We start from the raw sequence: 22624 nt of genomic DNA on the forward strand, positions 1-22624 counted from the left end.
CTCCCCAGCCCCCCAAAAAGAAAGGGAGCCCCCTCTGTGGCCAAAGAGTATGGCTTTAGATTCCCTGCAGCCGCTAGCTCAAAATGCTGCACACTGAGGTACTTGCTAGATGACTATGGAATTGAAAAAGACTGAAAAATGCCGGCGGGCAGGCGCCCCTCCCTTGGGTTTCCACGCAACCCCAGAAGTGCCAGCTCTGGGCCTTTCTAGGCACCCGGCCCGGCACTCTGGACAGAAGACGGTGGGGTAAGGTAAGCTCCCCACCCTCAGGGAACAGGGGCCTGCTTGCCTGTGGGAAGGGAAGCAAGGGGAGTCGACCTTGCAGAGACATGGAAATAGTATTGGGCAGAATGGTGAGGGACCCTCAGTATTTGGAGAATCGTAAAAGGTGAGAGGTATGGAACCAAAGGTTTTTAACCTTATTGGGTTCCTACGCTTTTCTCAGAAAAAGTGCACGTAAACACATTTTTTTCCTTATAATTTCAGGAGGCTTACAAACGCCCCTGATGCCTCTTCATGGATACACACGGACCCCAAGTTAAAATGTCCTGATTTATTCTAATCCCTTCATTTTACAAATAGGTAAAATTTTATGTAAAATGAAGGGCTAAGGCCCAGAGTAGTCAAGCCACTTATAGAAACTCACACGGCACTTCGTTGCAGAATAGAACTGGAACTTGGTCTGCAGACTTCTAGGAGAGAAAGAACCCTTCCCAAGGCCCCAAGCTACGGAGTGTCACAGGACAGGCCCCAACTTTGGAGCCTCAAAGCTCACAACAGCAAGGCTGAGACTGCCCGTGACATCCAACCTTGTTCATCAGTCCCACGGCCTTAGAGCCACCCCCGGGGTGAAGAACTTGTCTCTGTTAGTATGTCATCACCCATCTCCCCACATTCCAGCAATCAGGCTGGCGACAGGCTTTTTTGCCAAGTGCCAAATACAGATAACAGTTTATTTTTAAAAGTCTGTATTTCATGTGGGTTTCCTCATTGACCAAAATCCCCGGATTCCAGAATGGCCAGGGAATGCCAAAGTCCAAGGCTCTGCCTTGGGTGCTTTCTGCTCTGAGCCCTTGGGCGAATGTGGCCAGGGTGCCGCATGGTGCTGAGGGGCCTTTCTCTGTGGGCACCAGCCACGCACCCCTGGGTCCTCCTGCATCTTATTCTGCTTTAGGCCTCTGTCTGGGGCTCTGATGTTGAAAATATAAGAAACAGATGTTGTTGGTAATCATCTCTTTCTTTCTTTCTTTTTTTTTTCCCCCTAAAAATTACAGTAAGATAGGCAATGCTCGCTTACAGGAAGAGATTTGATGGAAGGGCAGATCTCAGTGACAGACCCTTTGTCCTCTAGATTGAGGGTCTAAATCAGCATTTAATGCTTTTAGATATTTAGGTTCAGGAACTTGTCAGCATATTTTCCTCATCAATTAGATGACCCTATAATCCTTAGATGGAGATAAGAAACTACAGCTTGTGCCCGTGTCACTTGAGGGCCCAGCACTGTGTCTGGGGTGGAGGCTGCTGACTTCCTGATGATTTACACGACAGACACTTTGAAAATCAAGTTACTGGGACCTTTCAGACTGGATCATGGGACCATCATCCTTCAGTCTCTCAAATCCTTTCTCCTAAATGCTTATGTACCGGGCGATAGAGGTATGTAGTTGTCCCAAATTAATCTAGGAAGTCACTAGAACTCCAATCAAAATTCCAACTGGAATTTTTAAAATGGAATTTGACAAAAGGACACTAAAATTCATCAGGAAGAGGAAATGTATAAGAATAGGTAAGGAATTTTGAAAAACAACATCAGGGAGGCGGGAGCAGGAGAAGACTTTTCTAGTAAACAAAACAAGGTGAGAACAGTCTAAACAGGCCGTGGGCATGTGAGGTAAAGAGGGCATTTCAAATTAGTGGTGAAGGAATAGACCGGTGGTTCTCAAAGTGTGGCCTGTGGAAACTTAGGGTCCCCAAGATCCTTTCAGGGTATCCTCCAGGTCAAAACTATTTTCCTATCATCACCAAAACATTATTTCCCAGCTTCACTCTCATCCTACCACGTGGTGGCTTCTTCTGGAGGCTGTGTGATGCAAGATGATGTCCTCATTCACTCTTATGCATTCTTGTGTTTTAAACATTTCTCAGTTTTAATTTTAAACACGGTATATAGAAATAGATATAATCTACATGAACAGAGGCTCTCTGGGGTCCTCAATAATTTTTAAGACTGTAAAAGAGTTCTGAGACCAAAAAGTTTGAGAACTGATAGAATAGAGTAGTAAGTGGTATTGGGACACTTCACTAAACATTCGGGAAAAATGAAGTTAGAACTTTAGCTCACAACCCACACACAAAATTCTATTACAGATCAATTACTGTGCCAAACTTAAGAAACAACATAGAAAGGTATTAGAAGAAAATAAAGGAAATATTTGCATCATTTTGGGATGAGGATGTATGGCACAAAACCTAGGAGTCATGTAGGATGAGATTTACAGATTGAATTTGTTAATAAATTACACTTTTTTGTATAAAAAGGTAAAGTTAAAAGGTAAGTGATAGGTTGGGAGAAAAATATTGGAAAAAGGTAGTTATAAGATTATTATTAAGACTATATAAAGAACATGTTAATAGGAAAAGAAGAAACAACCCAATTGAAAAATGGACAAAGAGTTTGAACTGGCACATGGAGGTGAGGAAAAAAGGCGAACAATCATGAAAATACATGCAAGCTGAAGATTATCCAGAAAATGGAAATTAAAACCGATTTTTTTCTCCCCATCAAATCGGCAAAAATCACAGCACTGACAACTACAGTGTGGGTGAAGTTGGGGAGAAATTGAGCATGAATCGGTATAATATCTTTAGGGGACAATTTGGTACATTAATCTATATTTAAACTACACTTAGCTTTTATCTCAGTGACTCCACATCTAGTTGTCAATCCTAGAGAAATACTTACACTTGTACACAGAGAGATACATACAAGAAAGTCCATTACCTCATCTTTCGAGCAGTAATAAAAGAAGTCTAAATATCCATCAATAGAAGAATACACTACGGTTCATCTATACTCTGGAATTCTATAAAACAGTTGAAAAGAGGATGACGTACCTCTATGTGTTGACATGGAAACGTCTTCAGGAAATATCTAAAAATCAAACTGTAGCGCAATCCAAAGAGTATGTATGATCCCTTTAGGTAAAGCAGTCCCCCCAACTGTACATTTTTGTGTGTGCATGAATGCACACATATAGGTATTTAAACTCTGAGGGGATCGTCTGCAAAGACCCACAAAACCCGACAAGAACTCCTACAGAATGATGACGAGTCAAGAGCAACGCTTCCTTTCTACCCTGACATTTCTGACTACTTGAGGTTTGTTACCGTGAGAATATGCTCTTGTATCACTTGGGTGATTTTAAAAACGAAAAACCTCCTCTCCCACTTTGTGATCTTCTGAGATCTAATCTATGCTTATTCTTCACAGAACTCCCGCAATCCACCTGGCCAGGGGCAGCGGGGAAGACTCTCGATTCCCTGGGCGGAGGGGCTGGGCTCTAGTTCTGGAAACGTCACTGAGTCACTGAGCATAAATCGGGGTCTCTTAACCTCTCAGTGAGGTCCTGCTGTGAGACCTCAGGCACTTCCCCTACCTGTTTCCCGGGGGCCCCCCTGAGGATCACCAGACACCAGGACGGACAGGCCCTGAGAGCAGGGCTAGTGAAGGCTTGTCCTGCCTCCATGAATATTCCATCGGCCCCCAGTGCCCCCTTTCTGACAGCACCCAGGCCGACTCCAAGCCTTCTTCTAAATTCCACTAAAACAGAACGATGTCCATTAGGCTGTGGGTGCCTGTCGGACGGCGCCTTGAAATAAGCGCAAACTGGGGGCAAAAACGGCTTTCTGTCCAAAGCCTCCACCTTGTAGAATCAGTTACCGTTTGATGTACCAATCGTCCTTCTCGTTTTGGGAGAGCTGAACAATGTCATAATTAGAAATGAGTGTAACCCTTTGAAATGGACGCTAATGCTGCTACAATGAAGTGAGGTTAGTGGGCAGGCGTCCCCTCCCCCTGCTGGCCCTGTTCCTGAGGGGCTTCAGCTCCCTGAACCCCAGAAGTCTACGAGGCGGGCCCGGCCATGTGGCTTCCCTGACTCTGTGTGACCAGTGACATTTCCTAAGAGGCTGGAACATTTCACTTCAGGCTCCCGGTTTTTTCCTGCTTCCGTATCTCACGCAATAACCACAGACGACCCTAAAGACAGTCCAGGCTGACGTGGAGGTTCCGTGTGCGACCTCCTAGATTCTGTTTGTAAATGTAGCTCAGACCAAGCTCATTTCTCCCCAAACCAGTGCTAGCTGTCTCCCTTTTCTGCTGTGCCCCTTTCCCCGGGTCACCTAGGGCTCGGACCTCCTTCCTCCCCCTCTCCTCCCAGGTCCTATCTGACTGCAGAGCTCCCAGCAGATCTGTCCCTTTGTCACCGATTTCAATTTCAGGGTCCTTCCTTTGCAAACATCTCCTCACTACCTCACTCCGTTGTGGCCCTTGCTTCAAGGTGAGTATGCTTAAAACAGAACAAGAACAAAAAGCAGCTTGATTATGTCGTTCGCCTGCCAAAAATCATGGCCGGTCCCCCGGTGTCCAGGGGAAGAAGCCTGCTCGCTCCTTCACTGGTATTCAGTGCTGTTGGGACCTGCTTCCCGGGAGCGATCGGTCGTGACCCCCACCCCCAGTCAGGGCTCAGCCATCACAGCACCGTCCCCCATCCCCACCGTGTGTGTGTGTGTGTGTGTGTGTGTGTGTGTGTGTGTGTGTCTGTGTGTCTGTGTGTGTGTGTGTGTCTGTAAGAGTATCCGGGTGCTGACACCATCAGGGCTCCCGGCGCCCACCCTGCGAACCTTGCCGAGTGAAAGAGTGAACACAAGCCTGGCTCCATCCCTCCAGACGGCCTGCTCTCCCCTACACACCCTACACACCCCAGGCCTCTCCCCTCCGTGTCCCTGTTAGAACTCCACCTTTCCAGGCCCTGTGCAAATGCCACCTGCCGCCTGTGGAAGCCTCCTGACTTCCCTGCAGGAGATGCAGCCTCCTTTTGGACCCCACTCCTACCTCCAGTGCACGCTATGACATTTTTATGTCACTTAAGACTTATTCTGCTTGTAAGAAACCAGAGTCAGAGCTCAGATCTTGGCATCCACAGATGCTCGTTGAGAAGAATGAGTCACCCTGTACTTCATCGCTCCTCTGGCCTCTGGTTGATGTGCTTTGAAGCTCAAGGCTGACGGATCGTTCTAGACTTTGTAACCCTGGCACGTTTTGGGCCCAGGTGGTGGGCATTCAGTATAATGATTCTGAAGGAGGCAGATGCTGAGTGGACCTCCTTCGCTGGACCTGCCTGGCTGGGTGGATTGAAGACCCAGTGCCATCCTTTTTGGAGAAGATTCTCCTTTTGTCTCTTTCCCCGGGGAAGGCCAGGGGGGCCCTTGAAAGCCCAGGCAGCCACCCCACTTCTCACTGAACCCCAGAAGCCCGCACCCCGCTGCCCGTGCTTCTCTGATGCAGAGATGAAAGGGAAGAAATGGCCACAGTCACGGGGAGCCAGTACAGGAAACGTGAGGTGGAGAGGGAGCAGGAAGAAGAGGACGGAGGATGGTCCAGGGGCTCTGAGGCTGGACGTGCTCTTGCCAAGGATGACCCTGGTGGCCGTCCTTCCCCTTCCCCACCACAGCCTAGGAAGGGCCTGCTCAGTGCCCGCAAGCGAGCCAGAGCCAGGCATTCTACCCACAGCCACTTAAGACGATTCCTCCCTGCCCCCTCCCGCTCCTTCTCACCTGTGTCTCCTTCCCACCTCCTCCCGGAAAGTTAGTAGAAGGGAAGACATCATAAAGATCAGAGCAGAAATAAATGAAATAGAAACGAAGAAAACAATGGCAAAGATCAATGAAACTAAAAGCTGGTTCTTTGAGAAGATAAACAAAATTGATAACCCTTTAGCCAGACTCATCAAGAAAAAAAGGGAGAGGACTCAGATCAATAAAATTAGAAATGAAAAAGAAGTTACAACTGACACCGCAGAAATACAAAAGATCATAAGAGACTACTGCAAGCAACTCTATGCCAACAAAATGGACAACCTGGAAGAAATGGACAAATTCTTAGAAAGGTACAACCTTCTAAGACTGAACCAGGAAGACAGAGAAAATATGAACAGACCAATCACAAGTAATGAAATTAAAACTGCGATTAAAAATCTTCCAACAAACAGAAGTCCAGGACCAGATGGCTGGTCACAGGCGAATTGTATCAAACATTTAGAGAAGAGCTAACACCCATCCTTCTCAAACTCTTCCACGCTGGAACTAGACACCATCCCCTGGACACCTGGCTCACTTCCTGAATGAGCCGGTTGATGCCTTTCTCCTATAAAGTCCTGCTGGTTGCATGTGGGCCTGATGAAGAGCTTTTAGTTTATCAATGTTCCCATCATTCATGGCAGTATTTCTGATAAGGAGTCCTGGCTAATTAGCCATTTTTGTTTCTAATCTCTCTCATTTCATCAACGACACCTTTTTGAGTTGGATATTTTGTAGATTAAATCCACGGTGAGAAACCTTTGCCTGTGCCCCCATTTGTCATCAAAATATTTTTGTATTATTGTCAGGAGATCAGATTGGAGGCTACTGAAGCATTTTAAATATATTTTCTTGCCTTAGAACACTCTGCAGGGGTCACTTGCAAAGGCTGCTCTGGACTTTCCTGGGCTCGGGCAATTCAGCCAGAAAACCTCCTCTTGTTTTAAGAACTTGGTACTTTGCAGATTCTTGCACAGACTGCAGGTCCGGAGCGGACGAGCCGTGGGCGGCGCTGCCATCATCAGAGGACGGCTTCTGTGAGTGTGAAACATCACAGATCAGTCTCATCCATCATAAATCGACCACCTCAAAAGAGACTCCCATACTCTTAGGGCCTCAGCAGCCGAAGGGAGCTTAGAGCTACTGAGTTTAATATTTATCTGATGCTAGAATCTCCTACCACCCTGACCAGCAGGATGCGTCCTCTTTTGGAGTGCCACTGTCCCTGTGACCTGTCCTCCCCAGGCCATGCCATTCCTGAGCAGCCCCCGGGGTTAGCGCACCTTTCTCGGGAGCTAAAAGCTGCCCCTTAGAAGCTTCCACCCAGCCATCTCCATGGCGCCTCCAAAGCCACACAGGTGTCCAGAGGAAAAGCAGGAGCCAGAAATACTGAACAGGCATCCTGATGGGACCTAACCTTACTTATCACACATATGTTATCCCTTATAACCAGAACTCATTTTTTCAAAAATACATCACAACCCAGTAGAACCTAAAGCATACATTTTCTTCTGGAATATGAATTTATGATAAAGCATCAGAACTCAGCACTTCTTAATAGACTCACTCAATAGGAGGGCATCTTCCCCAAAGCATGTATTTAAACAGAAAACACGTGGCCAGAACAGACTGCCTTAGGTCTTCACACCATTGACTGGGGAGAGGTGTTACAGGCACACACAAAATGTTTCTGTGCTTTGTAATTAAAAAACCCAGCACTTTGCTTTCGTATGGGTGTGTCTGCCATTCCTGAAATTCTCCACTACTTCCAAAGAAAATAAAGAAGAGCCGGGTTGGGAGCGTTGCCCAGACCGCTCACGTTGCCTCCCTGCTCCTCCCTCCCTACTGGCAGCTTTTCTTCACATTCCTCCCGAGCCTTGCTCTTGGTTCTGCTTTATTCCGAGAGAGGAATGGAGTGGTTTTATCAGAGGGTCTCTACGTTGGCTGGGCAGCTCCCCGGGATATTTTGGCTTCAGCTTTAGGTCACCTTTTTCCAGGCAGGAGCCCAGCCTGACAGTGGATCAGGAGGTGCCACAAAACCAAGTGGGGACCAAGTCAGCAGGAGGAAAGTTACAAAATAACTTTATCTATTAAATTGTGAAGGGTTGGCTAATTCAACAAGGACCTCATGGGGCATTCTGTTAGCATTTTCAACCTGAACTCAGGGCAGGAGATATATGTGTGTGTATGTATTCTTCTATATGTGTATGTATACACATATATATACACATATATGTGCATATATATACATACACACATATACATATATATGTGTGTGTATATTTATGTGTGTGTGTGTATTATGTATTATATATATATATTTTAAAGCCCATCCATTTTTGTCTCCCACCCCCTCTCTCCTAGATTAACAGAAAGGGCAGAAAGGGAAGGGAGGGAATTCACAGTCAACTCAAGAAGTGACCTGGTGACTTCTAGTGAGCTTCCTGGATGGGCTCAGAGAGAGATCCTCTCAAACCCACCTGCACTTGAGTGCCTGATTCCTGGGTACATCCTACCTGAAGGCCTGTGGGGTTGACAGGACAATGGCCTCCCTAAAGATGCCCTAATCCCTAGCAGCTGTGAATACATTATCCCCATGGCAAAGGGGAGTCTGTAGATTGAAGGTCATTGGCCTTGAGATGGGGAGATTTTCCTGAATGATCTGGATGCGGCCACTCTTTAAAAGCACAGAGCCTTTCTGGCTGAGGTCAGAGAGGTGAGCAGAAGAGGCAGGAGAGACTCAGAGCGTGAGAGGGATTTGATCCCCTGTTGCTGGCCTTGAAGAGGAAGGGAGGAGTCAGGGAACGGAGCAAGGAAAGGGGCCCTCGGTCCTACACCCCAGGAGTTCAGTCAACTACCTGAATGAGCCGGAAGAGGATTCTCCCCTGAGACTTCAGATAAGAATCCAGGCTGGCGACACGTTGGTTTCAGCCTGGGACCCAGAGAAGAAATCAGCCGAGCCTACTGGACTTCTGACCTACAGAACCGGGTGATAATAAATTTATGTTGCTTTAAGCCTCTTTTTTTGTGGCTATTTGTTACAACAGCAACAGGAAGCTAATACAGCCGGCACGTGCCAGAGCAGTGCTGGGAAAGGCCCTGGCCCGGATGTGCCAGGGTGCCCTGCAGCTGTGTCTGGAGGCTGTAAGGGGCCTGACACGCACTCAGAGCAGGTTGTGTTGCCACAGCTGCAGCTGCCAAGCTTCTGAATGTGGAGGACATGCCTGGATAACACCTGTAAAAGGGAAAAATGCCTGGCTGTTGGTTGAGAGGCTCAGCCCTGGGTACGGCAGCACTGTTTGGAAAGGCAGTGGCTGAGATTCGTATGAGCTTTCAAGAACCGCGCCATGGGAGAAACTCTTTACCTCTACTTGAGAATGATATTTCAAGGGAAAATAAGTTAAAATTTGCTCTGAAACAAGTAAGAGCATTTCTCTCCTTCGTCCCCTTTCCACACGAACAGCACAGTTTGCACATCACTCAGACACACTGTCACTCCTTCTCTCAGCAACGTTTGTCTGCTCCCCTTACTGGAGAACGCAATGCTCTTGATTACACAGACTATGAGCACAGCCAAACCAGGAGAACAAGCAGACGTGTGCTCTAGAAGGACGTTCTGGCAGAGCTGCCCATCGCGTATGTTGCCACACGGTCGTCCAGCACGGGCCCAAGGTCTCAGGAAAGGCACAGGTGCCCGGGACAGGGGAGGGGAGGTGGCTAAGCCTGCCACACTCTTGAGGCTTCAGAAAGCATTCCAGCTGGCAGCCCAGACCTCAGTGCCGGTTCTGAGCTGCATTCATAAAACTTAACAAGACCAGCATGTTTTCATGATGGAACTGATTTCCTGCAAGACTTAGACGAGCCTCTTCTTCAGGGAAGAAAAGACAAGGCTTGGCTGTAAGCTATGCCAAAGCAACATGCCTTGAAAACCGAAGGACACAGAGAAGGGATGATGGTGGAGGATGGTTACCCCTGGCAGGGTTGGGGAGGGAAATGAAGGATGGCATTTCCCATGGGACCTGCTTTTAGCAGCCACCGATGCTGAGAATTTCATTCCCAGCACAACCTTTCCTTCTGGCCAACTTCTAGCTAACTCTAGCTTCTCAGATCATTAACAGAAGACAGGACATACCTGTGAAATGTACTCTCCAAGAGCCTTTGTACATCTTCATCTGTCCTTGTCCCTTTAAGAGATTAGCAGCTGACTACAGAATCTGTAGTAGCTGCCAAAATTCTGTGCTGCCCCTGAACACAGAGGCACCAAAAAGGAGACACTTTATACAGCGCGTATGTGTGTGTGTGTGTGTGTGTGTATACATATATGAGACCATATGTACTCATCACACACACACCAGCTTCCAGGGACACGGGCTGGTTTATTTTAACAGCTAAATGATGGACATGATATGTATATCTTAGCAGAGTTCTTCATTCTTTAAGAATTCTCTACCACAAGATGAGGATTACTCCTGGGAGTAACAAGGAGTTCAAGTCCAGTCTAACCGGTTATGTGAAGAAAGAGAGGTGGGTCCCAGGTGGAGCCAGGTCAATGGGTCCAGCTGGCCGACTCTACACCAATTAGTGTCAAACCTAGGGGGACAGGAGAGGGAGTGGGAGCCCATTCAAGCACTTAATGGGTGAAATTTTTCTTTCAAGAACTTCAAAATACTATGCTACATGCCCATATATACTGTTTGGGAGGATGCGATGAATCCAAATGACTTGAGACTGACCATCTTTAATCCATTCAGAGCTATGCAAAGGTGTTCTGTTCCTACAAATAAATACGGGGTTAACCATACTGCCCAGGGGAACGCCGAACTGTGCCCCCAGAGGGAACCCACACAGAGGGTCTGAGGATCCCCATGTGGTGACTGCACCAAGACGGGACCCACACAGGGGCGTCTGTAAATATTCTGTAGGGACCACCTGCTGATCAAAATGAAGTCAGTTGGATCTCAGCCTGACTTCTCCCCAGACCAACCTGATGTAACGCAAATCAGTGTGGGTTTCTGGGGGAGGGTAAGAATTCACACTTAGTTTTCTAGTGAAAGAGCACTTCAATTTAAACAAGGCTAAATGAGTCACTTCGAGGTTCAAGCATTCAGTGGCTGTTACTCACACAAGTGAGTATTAGGGAGTTCTTTGGATACTTTACAGAAGGAAAGGCAACACGATTTATGAGAAGGAAAGCCAAGGCACAAGATGAAGAGGTTATTGAGTAGAAGGCCAGTCCAATACTTAACACGTTAGCATTGTAAAAAACAACAGCCAGAAAGGATATCTTGCAGGACTGTCCTTAAGAGCATTTAGGAATCCTGCTTGCTGTGAACCTGTGGGAATGAAAGCAGAATTTAGTATTCAAACATCACCTCCAGAAAACAGCCTTCAGGCTGAAAGCTCTCTCATCTACATAAAAATAATAGGTGTCTAAAGAGCAATTAAATAATTACATTTTGTAGTTCTGTAGAACCCAGTGCACTGATCAGAGACTGAGATTCCACTGAAGCTATTCAACAAGAAAATGGCAGATTCATAAGCAGACCCAACATCTGCAGGATATTTTTTCAATAAAAGCAGATGGATGTCTGCATACTTTCCCATAAATTATAGTTCTGATTACTCCTTTGTTTTCCTCATTTTAATGGGAAAACAGAATACTGTATGCTATTTTTTTCTCTTCTTTTATGAAAGACTGTTTTCCCAAAGTTTGTTAACTTTTGACCCTGGGCATCCTGTAAACTAGGCTACGTATAAAAGATGTCTTTCTCTGCATCCCAGAGTAAACAAACTCACAAAGCTGAAGTTTATTACTGATTCCTTCTGGGTTTGAGACATATTAATATGAACTGTCTGCACAAGAAAACATGTCTTCAGGGGCCTGAGTAAAGATGCATCTGACAAGAAGCGATTTTTATTTTATGTATTGGCGCTAAATGCTTTTTAAAAAGAAAAGTCCTCATGGAGGAGCTCTTGGTGGTCCCACCTTGGGGTGGCGAGGCTGGGTCCATGTATTTTGGGGACATAATCTGGCCCTGGGGCGGCTGTGAGATAAGCGGGGAGGATGGATGCCATGGGACCGGTTCTAGCGCATCTCCGTGGCCTTGTCTGCTGGCGAGGCTGCAATGTGGGAGAGAGAGGCAGGGCCCCAGACTCCTCTGTGTAACTGGAGGCCAGGCTGGCTACTGGGAGGCTAAGGTTGGGACGGCTCCAGTTCTTCCTCGAGCTCCCATCCCCTCTGTGCCCGCTGGCCACCGCGGAAGCACGAGGATGTGCCGTTTGCTAGGATGCCAACCGGTGGGAGAGCTAACGAGGAAAGGTGTTCTCTTCCATCCCTGCTAGGCCAGGAGGGTGAAGCCAGCACGTGGACAGATCTCAGAGCAAACACAATCTTGAGGCAAAAGGAGGGACGAAAAGAAATTATTTCTCTTTCTCTACTGAACCCAAATTGCATCGCTTTCCCCGACTCTGCTTCCAGATGTCACCTTCCCAGCAATCTCTGTGACTGCGGGCTTCCTCCCCGGCCACCCGTCGCTGTCCTGTGTCCCCTCTCAGAGCCCACTTCCTGGCAGGGAGGACTCAGGGAACAGTCCCCCAGCTGCTCTCAAACAGCTCTCTGCCTTTGCCAAGGCTTCCAGAATCTTAGGGGGATCACAGAGCCTCGTAAAACCTCTTGCCCTTCCTGAGAGCAAATGGGGGGTCAGGCGGGCTTGTTCAGTGGGGGTTGTAGTGAGGATGCAGAAGCAGGGGAGAGGAAAACTTTTATTTGCTTCTGTCCAGAACAGTCGGGTAACTTGCAGGCAGATAAGTTCAGAATGCTTTTTTTGTGGAAGACTGGATTACCAGTACATCAGCATAAACTACAGCAAGCTCCATTTTGCCGAAACCAGGGTGAGTAAAACTTTAGAGGAGATGAAAAATGCCACTGTGGTGGCAGGTGTCGCTGTGTGTGCCTCTGTGTGTGCGTGTGCGCGTGCGCGTGTGTTTGTGTTCCCAGAGTTTATGTGCGAGGCTGAGCAAGTGAAAACTGCTTGATATCCATAATGTAGGGGCAAGGCCATAAATGAATGTGACTGTAGATAGATAGATAGATAGATAGATAGATAGATAGATAGGCATTTTGAAGTTGCTAAAGATGATATAAGATGTAATGTTAAATATACATATATATTTAAGATATAAGATGTTAAAGACTATTTTTCAGTGTCATAAATATGCTGGAATATCAGTACTTCTGTCTTCTCTAGTTGTGTAAGCAATTGCTTCTACTGTCTATTAACACATACATAGGACCCTAGTTACACTTTTGCCATTTTGAGACTCTGAAAATAGAACAGGTGCCTTGGCAGAGCGCTGCGGCATCCTTCCCAGGAGGTGTGGAAGGGGTCTCTAATCAACGTTAATCCTCTTCTACCCATCTCACCAAGTTATGGTTCTCAAGCATGTATTACAAATTTGTGTCACGTTCAGATAAAAGGATTTCAGTCAGAAAGAATGGGAACTAGGATTTAAAATGCCTAAGAAAATTTGGGATAGGCCATTCATGTCTAAAATTGACCAATATTTAAAAAGAACTGATGTTAAACTTTCCATACCAGCCGCTTCCCCCAGCCGCCGTACAAACCCCACCAAGAGAGCAGCGGGGAGAATGTGCGTGTCTAAGTTCAGCCTTAGCACACTGTGGTTTCAGCACTGCTGCAGGGAAGCAAGTGAGGCGTGTATCCAGGTACTTCCGGAAACATTCCAGAGAGAGGCTCTGTACTTGCTAATGGGCGGGTGTACTTCAGGAATGTGGACAGAGGCCATGCTGGTCTTTAATGTTGCTAATGGAACTGTAATGGAAGTTTAAGGCTCACATTTATAGGTCAAAGCCAAGTGGCTTCCTTCTCATCACTCCCTATTACAGGAAAGTGAGGGGCCAGGAAATGGAAGAAATTCAAAGTTATGACCTCAGGAAGGGTAATGAAAAATGCCATTTGCTTAGGCAAATATATATTAAAGTCATTTATAGCCACGCTTCATTTTTAATAAAGTTGCTTCCTTCATATGCCAGGGGTAGCTTGCCAATGTTCTGGAAGGTAATTAAACATCTTATCAAATATATATCTTTAACATTTATAGCTATGTCTGTAAGAAAGTTCAGTCTTTATCCCCATTTTTTTTTTTTTTTTTAGGGAGGGTGACCATTCCTGCTTAAGTAGATATCACATTAAAAAAAAAAAAAAAAAGCTCTTGTTCAATGGGTATCATTACAGCACATTATCCTTTGTGAAAACGTGGGAGTAATTTTTCCCGGGGATCCGTTAGCAGAAGAGAAAGTGAAGTCACGAGGGTGGAATAGGGACCATGTATCAAGGAGAAGGTCTTGTAAGTGAAAGAGTCTGATCCAGGGGTGCCCCTGGCAGCTGCTGTGGGAAAGATGGGGATTGGGGGTGGGAGGGAGAGAGGCGGGGTGACAAGGCTGGGAGGGAGGTGAAAAACAAAAAGGGGGCAGGCTGGAAGCGAGGAGGGGGCTAGGGAGAAGGGGAAAGAGAAGAAAGAGAGAGCCCGGAATGACCAAAATATTAAATCAAAATTAAATCAGAAAACTAAAGTCAGGCAAATGGTTACATATGTAATCTGATTTCGCCAGCATACTTACGAAGAATGACGTGGGTGATAACGAATGCAAATATAAAGACTGTCAGAAAAGACAGAGATAAAATAAACATATAAAAAAATCTGTAGTTTCTTTTCCCCACACAGTTGCCTACCCAGGGACAGTGGTGATCAAATCGTTCTGAAATGAGAGGCAGAAAAAAAAAAAGGAAATCAATTAATAAAATGTATTTTTACTTGAGGGAGCTCCCCCCCAATACTCTAATAATATAACAAAATGGTAACATTGTATATACGTACTTCCAAATTCACCACTCAGAGAAATGCTTACCGTTAAGACATTTCAAGAACATAATTATTCTTTCAACAGAGCTTAGCTGTTTTGAAAAAACAAAACGTGTGCATTCTATTCTCATTACAATAGAAAAGTAAAGATTTCCCTCTTTTGTACAAGAAAGCTCTTTGGTTCACAGAACAATCTTCCCTTAAGATGGTACCAACACTCTTGATGGTAATTGCTGGGCTGGGCTGGGCTGGGGCTCAGCCTTTCATGGGTATGTGGTACTGACTGACCATCTTTCCTGGTAAGTGGCCAAGACAGAGGCCACTAGGGGCCTGGGACAGGACAGAGGGACAATCCCTTGTTCTCCCATCCCAGTTACAGCTGTTTTCTAAAAAATGTCTCTGCTATTTCAGTAGTTGTAGGAGAATTGATAGCATTTTAAAAATGATCTATGATCATCAAATAATGTAATACACCTGACTTTTAGTCCACAATTCTCAGCTTCCTTACCTGTAAGACAAGGATATTGTATAGAGGCTTGTGGGGCTAAATACCGTCTGGGAAAGTATTTTTAAAAAAACAGTAGGCGGTGCTTTAAGGTTTGTCAAGAGATGTCACGTACATCAATACATTTGGCCTTGAAACATTCCTATGAGGAAAATGACGCTGCTGCCCTATTTTACAGATGAGCAAACTGAGGCTTAGAAGGGAGACTGCCTGCAGGGGCCGTACAGCTCAGAGGCAGTGGAACTAGAATTGAGGCCAGGTGTTTCTCGGGGCTGATCCTGTCTTCCCAACGCACAGGCTGCCTTGAGCACTTGGTAAATGACGGAGCACTGGCTTTGGGCATTTTTATACTGTTATCCCAAACCTGTGTCGTCTCACCTTGGGGATTTCACACAAAGTCTGCAGGACATTTGTGATTTGTTCTTCCCCTTGCAAGCAATAGCTAAGTGCTTCTCTACTCTTCAGCTGATCTATTCAGAAGGCCTACCCAGAGTGTCGTTCTAACACACCCACTCACAGCAGACTGCCTGCCGCAGGTCGGGGAGGAAAATGCTACCCTTTTTCACTTGGGCTCTTATCCAAGCTTAGCTTTTACCCAATTTTCACATCTTATCTGTCTATATGTGCTTTGAAAACATACAGAGAGGCCTCTGTGAGGTGTGACTCTGTAAACAAAACATCATAAAGTTATGCAAGGCAGTGTTTCCTTTCTTTCTGGTCACCTATCATACACCACTCATCTCATATTTTATGTCTAGTGCAAGCTTATTTCTTGAAAAGGGCATGAGGACGCCTGGAGACAGTGGTGGCAGAGGAACTGTAAGATCCACCGTTGTCTGCAAATGACATCAACAAGCAGCAGCCAGTCTGAGCAGAGGACACCCAGAGAGAAATTTCAAAGCTCACCAGCCTGGTGACAACCTGATGGCCTATAAGATGCTGACATTCAAAGGAAAGCAACTCCTATTGGTGTGTCCATGTGAGTGACACGTTAACATGTGTTACCAACCCCACACAGCTGGAAAAGTTAATCCCTGCACAAAAAACAAACCTCATTTCCCCAAGTCACTGATCTACACAGGCTGTATAATGGAGAGGTCTATATGAAACAGGCAAAAATAGAAAAGAAATCAGAGTCATAGGGAGGGCGGGAGGGAGGGAGACGCAAGAGGGAAGAGATATGGGAACATATGTATATGTATAACTGATTTACTTTGTTATAAAGCAGAAACTAACACACCATTGTAAAGCAATTATACTCCAATAAAGATGTTAAAAAAAAAAAAAAAAAAGAAATCAGAGTCAGTGGAATTTTCCTAAGACTCTGAGGCTGTCATTTTGAGAAACCTCTTTTCTTCTTAACACACGCCTGTGGAAAGTGAGAATGACAAGTGGAGGCTGGGGAAGCCCAGGTTAGGTTGGCACCTCTGGTTTCAGCTGTGAAAGCTGATCTCCAGGTGCCAAGCAGGTGGTGGACTGAGCCTCTTCATTAAAGTGAGACTTGCTCACCAGCAGAGGAGACATCAAGGATTGGGAGGCAGAATTAACACTGCGGATCCCCCCCCAGGCCAAGTACCAAGGTCTTTATGGCTCCCGGTAATCATTTCTATGGGGGCAGGTGGTAGCTGTAATTTTAGCTTAGAAAGTTTACTATTAGCTAAGCTGAGATAATGTGCTTTCCCGAGCTGCCAAGGAATGAAAGCAACAGATGGGGCACATGAGACCCTTGGGCACGGGGTCTGGGGGGCTTCGGAGGAAACTAGTGCTGTCTCAGAATGGGTGCGAACACCTGGCTCCCTGGCAGCCCTGAGCTGGAAGCAGTTTCCATTGGGAAATTTGTCTTACTGAAAACTTTTTCTTGGCTGACGAAATTCCCACTAACAATGTAGGCTTGCGGAGAAATGCTTCCATTTAACGGTCTTCATGTTCTCCTTTGTGAGTGTTGTACGCGCGCTGGTAAATGAGCCTGAGGGCTGGGTGCGCACATCTGTGGAAGAAGGAAGCTCAGAGCCCAGGGCCGCCTCCCGGACCCCGGTACCCTCCTCCGTCCTCCCTGACTTCCGGGGTGTCGGGGCGGGAGAGGGGGGCTGCACCCCGGGCTGGGCCTGCCTGCGCCTCTTCTCTTCTCTGCGGACTCTCTCTCTCTCTCAGCCAGTAATCTCCTCCCCCCCGGGGTTCAAATGCCAGCTCTACACTGATGACGCCCAAACGGCCGCCGCCGCCTTCATCCACCTTGTCTAAAATCATCTGATTTACTTTTACTTGCGTTTGCCTGCCAGCTCCACCGAGCCTTTAATAAATATTCGTCAGGGACTGAATAAACCCTCACGTTGCCACGAGGACGTGCCGTGAGCAAGCACGTTGCCCAGGGCTGCACGGCTAACAGCAGCCAGGCGGCCCGGTTCTAGCGCCTTCCAGAACTCTCCCCCCACCAAATGCCCCGCCACCCGGGGTGAGCGTCCCCGTGAGCCCCGCACCGTATCAAGCGCTGGGACCACTAAGAAGAGAAACAGCGGCGTAAGGAACCCTCCACGGCTTCCAGCAGTTCCCTGTCTCGTTGGCGAGGGCACTATTTTCACAGCCCAGAATATTCCTCAGACCCAAAGAATGAGCCTCTAACAGAGGAAAACCGAATTTCGCGAGAAAACCAGCCTGTTCTCTGACGATGCTGGCGGCACACAGCGCCCTCCCTGACGGGCCGAGGAGAGAATCGGGGCGAGGGGCGCTCGCCCCGCCCTCACTGGCTCCATACAGGGGGGCCCGTGCTCCTGTTTCCAGGAGGGAGAGCAGACAAGAGCCGGGCACCAGCTGGCACACGGGTGGCTCCCCGGGACTGAGTGAGGCAGTGATGGCCGGAGGGAGAACATCTGGAGCCGGGCCACAGCTGGCCACGTGGCTGCATGCACCGCACCACCTGAGATGCTTCAAACAACTGCTATCAGAGGGTAGACTGCGTATTTTCCGTGTGGAAAAACTGGATGGTGTGTCCTAGGCACCAGGGGGTGGGAGGGGGGTGGGGTGTGACGGCTGTTCTTTAAAAAACCGCTTCGGACTTGCTGCTAAATCCCTCAGCTCTGAAGTCTGGGTCCTGCCAGAAAGGAGTGGTCTCTGCACTGCAGCCTCTCTGGAGGGTCCCCTTAATCAAATGAGGTGCCGTTCCCTACACCAGGCTGCTGGGTACCTGTGCTCAGCTGTGCTAAGCGGAGGGACAGAGCCTCGGGGGAAGGGAACGGAACATGGGGGGCGGGGTGGGGGGTGATAACCTAGAAATTTCTCTAAAATAATGAGAGGTCTGAGTTCGCCAGCTGGGGTGCCCTGCCCACACCCCAGTTAGCGTCACGCTGCCCTGGCGTGGCTTATGGACTTATTTGCCCCTCCTTCCCCAGGTGAGGCCTTGCGGTGAGAAATCATTTCTAGTCACCTAATAGCCCTGGCACCTAAGTGCCTGGCATGTAGCACACACTCGAAAATATACACTAAGCAAAGGAAAAAATGCCATTAATTGCCTTTGGTAGTTTTCCGAGTGATCCCTGCTCCTGGCTGCCAGGTGGAGAGACTGGAAAATGCTGACGAAAAGATGAGATTTCAGGCATGCCGACTACAGGAAAGGGCAGGGGTCCATGAAATTTGAATATGTGCAGAGAAGGTTGAGGGTTGGAAGATGCGGAAAGAGGCTGAAAGAGCCGATGGGACAGTTGTTAGTGTGAATCAGCTCACGGAGAAGCAGCCTCTGGCCTGTCTCGCTAATGGTGGGAAGCAGAGGTGGTTTTATTAAAAGCTCCATAGGGTGCCAGTGGGAGACCCCGAGGCTTCGGGTGGAATTCAAGTCAGGGCGAATTCCAGGCAACTTCAAAGTCACCAGATCCTAAGTGGGGAAAGAAGGTTCCATTAAGATGGCCAGTGGGAACACAGTTTAGGCGAAGGAGTTATGATCCTATTTTGTTAACCCCAAACTCTAAATACTAATGAAAAGAATATTATCAATGATGATTAAAGCTACCATTCACTGAGTGCCTCTTCCATCGTTATCTCATTTATCCTTGACCACAGCCCCATGAGGTAGGTGCTATCCCCACACTTTTCAGACGAGGGTGCCACTGAACCAGATGAGGTACCGCAGGTGCTGAGCTGAGGGGTTAGGCCACTCCTCTGATTAAAGGAAGATTTGATTTCCTGGAGAGATGGAGTATGAAAAAGAGGCCTTAAAAATAAGTAGAAATGGAGACGTATTAAAATTGGGCAGGGAGAGAAAAATCCACTGAAATATTAAGGGAAATACTAATGGAAACGTATTTGCAAAAGTTGTGTTTGAAGGTTGCCAGAAAAGGAATAATAGCGTTTGAAAATGTTAAGAATTTGAAGTCTCCCAGAAGTCAGGCCCTCAAGAGATAAATAAAATCACATCCTCTGGCCAAGCAATTCTGAGTTTTCCATACAGTGGTCCTGGGCTCTGTGGCCTGCGTCTCCTCTCTGCAAGGGTGTCTCTAGAATCCTGTGAAAACTGCGATGTGAAACTTCTCATTTAAATGTTAATTACATTTAAATTAAGGTAAATGTTTTTAAAGGTATGAAGGGGAAAATTACTTTTTCTTTAAACCTAGGACTTTTTTGCCTCCAAAATTAGAAAAATGTTGCCTCATGAGGTATCTTTTGCCTCTTTAGAATGATGAATGTTGAGATATAGTGGTACGTGTGTTATTACCTGGCCTTTATGGTTCCCACGTAATTGAAAAAATTATGTAATAGGAACACTTAAATATGAAACTAGCTCAAGTATCAGAGGACCATATTCTTAGACACTAAATAATTCATGCTGTTCTAGATCTTTTGGTAAAATCTAATTATAGCCTTGCCACTGTGTTTACTGATTTCTGGAGAGCAACCTCACCTGCTAACTCCACTCCTCTTCTCACTTTTATCCAAACTTTTTTGAGTCCTTGCTATGTGCCAGGCACTGTGCTAAGTATTTCACAGGAATTGCGTCACTTAATTCTCACGAAACCTTGTGAGGTTGATGCTATTCTGCCCATTTTACAGAAGAGGAACGTGCAGACGGAGGAGTTGGCATTGGAGCCCAGGTGTTAACCTGTACTCTTAACCGCCACCTGTTCCCGCCTCCCGTGCCAGTTCCCTGTTGGTCACTGTGCCAGGTGGGCCCTGAGGACCCGGCCCCTCCCTCCTGGGGAAGCACCCTTGGGCACCCGCAGCTCCAGGCATAGCACATCAGCAGGAATGGGAACAAGAGTGGACCATGGCCACACCGGGACTGGCACTTGTGTCGGTGGCCCCTTGGGCTTCTTCTGGTTCAGGGCATCTACCCTCTGGGGGATGCGGAGAAGACCTAGCTCATGTCTGGGTGCCCACCCTCAATCAAGAAGTAATCTCGGGCTTCTCTGGTGGCGCAGTGGTTGAGAATCTGCCTGCCAATGCAGGGGACACGGGTTCGGGCCCTGGTCTGGGAAGATCCCACATGCCGCGGAGCAACTGGGCCCGTGAGCCACAACTACTGAGCCTGCGCGTCTGGAGCCTGTGCTCCGCAACAAGAGAGGCCGCGATAGTGAGAGGCCCGTGCACCGCGATGAAGAGTGGCCCCCGCTCGCCGCAACTAGAGAAAGCCCTTGCACAGAAACGAAGACCCAACACAGCCATAAATAAATAAATAAATAAATAAAAAATAAAAATAAAGGAATTCCTTAAAAAAAAAAAAAGAAGTAATCTCACCTGTGAAAAGATGGCCTCATTCTCAGCAAAGTGAACATCAGAAGAAGCGAACTTCTTATGGAGACATACAGATTGGACAAACCTGCTTGCCAAACACTATTTATTGAGACTGTGTGGCTTGGGGGTTATTTGGGGCAAACGGATGTATCAGGGAAGGTTTCTTATGCCCCCCCCCCAACACTTCTTTGCTCCTTTTCTGAAAATGATTTCTATCTGTTTAATTTTATGGTGCAACAAAATCAAGAAATCATATTAACAACTCTGTGGCCTTAAAGTATTAAAAATACATCTCTTCTACACGGGGACTTAGTTTCTTTACGTGTAAAAAGTTGGATTAAATAAGCTCCAAGACACCTTTGAGATGTAAAATTAAATGTAAAGCAACTCTGTGTTTTATTAACACCTGTAGGGATTCTTCTGGTCTTGAGTCCTTGCCAGTGTCCCATAAATTAAGATTCTGCAGCTTTTAGCTCCTTTTGTTAAAAAATCTAAAAATTTTCAATGTAAAACCAATTAGTAAATGTAGAATCGTTGTAACTGTTACACTACAATTTAACATAACCTTGGACCATACCCCCTACCTCACCCGCATGCTCTCTTTTGCCTCTGCCCTGGCTTTGCCACTACCTGGCACAGTGCTGAGTCTCTCTGGGCATCAAATGAGGGGGCTTGACTAATGGACAACTAAGGTCCCTTCAGCTCCTCAGAAGGGCAACTTAATATATTTCTGTTTCCTCTGATTTTCTAGGCTTGTTTACCGTTTGTTTTTAACTCCTGTTTCCAATGTTGGGGAAATTCTGTGCTTCTAGGAGGAGAGACAAGCGTGCATGGGAGATGCATTTTGAAGCAACTTATACCATGAGGTAGATCTGCTGATTAGAAACAAAGATGAAGCTGTTGAGAAAAGGGGTGGGGGGAATGGTCTTTACAGGAAGCAAAGAGAAATAGTTGCTATTTCTAAGAAAGTGAGGGAGAAGGGAGAAAAGGTTTAGTTTGTAATATAAATAGTTTTTGAAAGGAGATGTAAGAAAGTGAATAGAAATGAGATTATTTTTAAAAGTGAATCAGCCTGTTGTGATGCAGAAGGAAACCCTACAATTCCCAGGAGGGTCATCAAATGAAGAGTAAATTCTACCGAGGCAGGAGAATTACCTTCCCTTGTCTCCTCCAGTTCCCCCCACCCCGACCCGCCCCAGAGCTCTCTGTCTTTATCAGACTCAGAACTAGAGCCCCAGCACTGAGGTCTTTGAGCTTCCTGGAATTTAGCTGCTGGATTAGGGCTCTGCATCATTATGATAAAATCAGTAATATAATTTCCAATTTGTACATCCTCAGGAAAACAGTCTTGGTACATTGGTGGTCCTCAGTAGTTCTCCAGCTGTAACTTGCTAAGTTGTGAAACTCTGAAATAAGCTCCACTATAAGCAAGTGCGTGAATGCTAGTGAGTCTCCTTCTGGGGCGGCCACTCCCTGACCCCTCTGGGCCCCTCCCAGCATCAGCTCCACTCCGCCTCTGGGTTTGCAGGGCCAGAAACTATGCCTGCAAGGTCTCCTTAATTCTCCACAGAATAAAACAATTATCTTCCGAATCTGAAAAACAAGCTCATGCTATCAACCAACACCTCGCTTTCTCTAGAATTCTCTAGTCTCCATTCCTCT

At 46.8% G+C, this 22624-nt stretch overlaps 1 protein-coding gene across 2 annotated transcripts in view; it reads right to left on the bottom strand.

Moving 5' to 3' along the window:
- The window catches only part of ZDHHC14 (zinc finger DHHC-type palmitoyltransferase 14), a 271525-nt gene that overhangs the window by 26929 nt on the left and 221972 nt on the right, over nucleotides 1–22624 (bottom strand). For both annotated transcript variants that reach the window (XM_068551373.1, XM_068551372.1), the window contains exons 4-5: nucleotides 14498–14635; nucleotides 11141–11189 (exon numbers count right to left, since the gene is read on the bottom strand). In XM_068551373.1, the coding sequence (XP_068407474.1) occupies nucleotides 11141–11189; nucleotides 14498–14635 (187 nt within the window). The remainder of the gene's footprint in view (nucleotides 1–11140; nucleotides 11190–14497; nucleotides 14636–22624) is intronic.

The sequence above is a fragment of the Eschrichtius robustus genome, chromosome 9 (assembly GCF_028021215.1).
Source record: "Eschrichtius robustus isolate mEscRob2 chromosome 9, mEscRob2.pri, whole genome shotgun sequence".
Classification (NCBI taxonomy): domain Eukaryota; kingdom Metazoa; phylum Chordata; class Mammalia; order Artiodactyla; family Eschrichtiidae; genus Eschrichtius; species Eschrichtius robustus.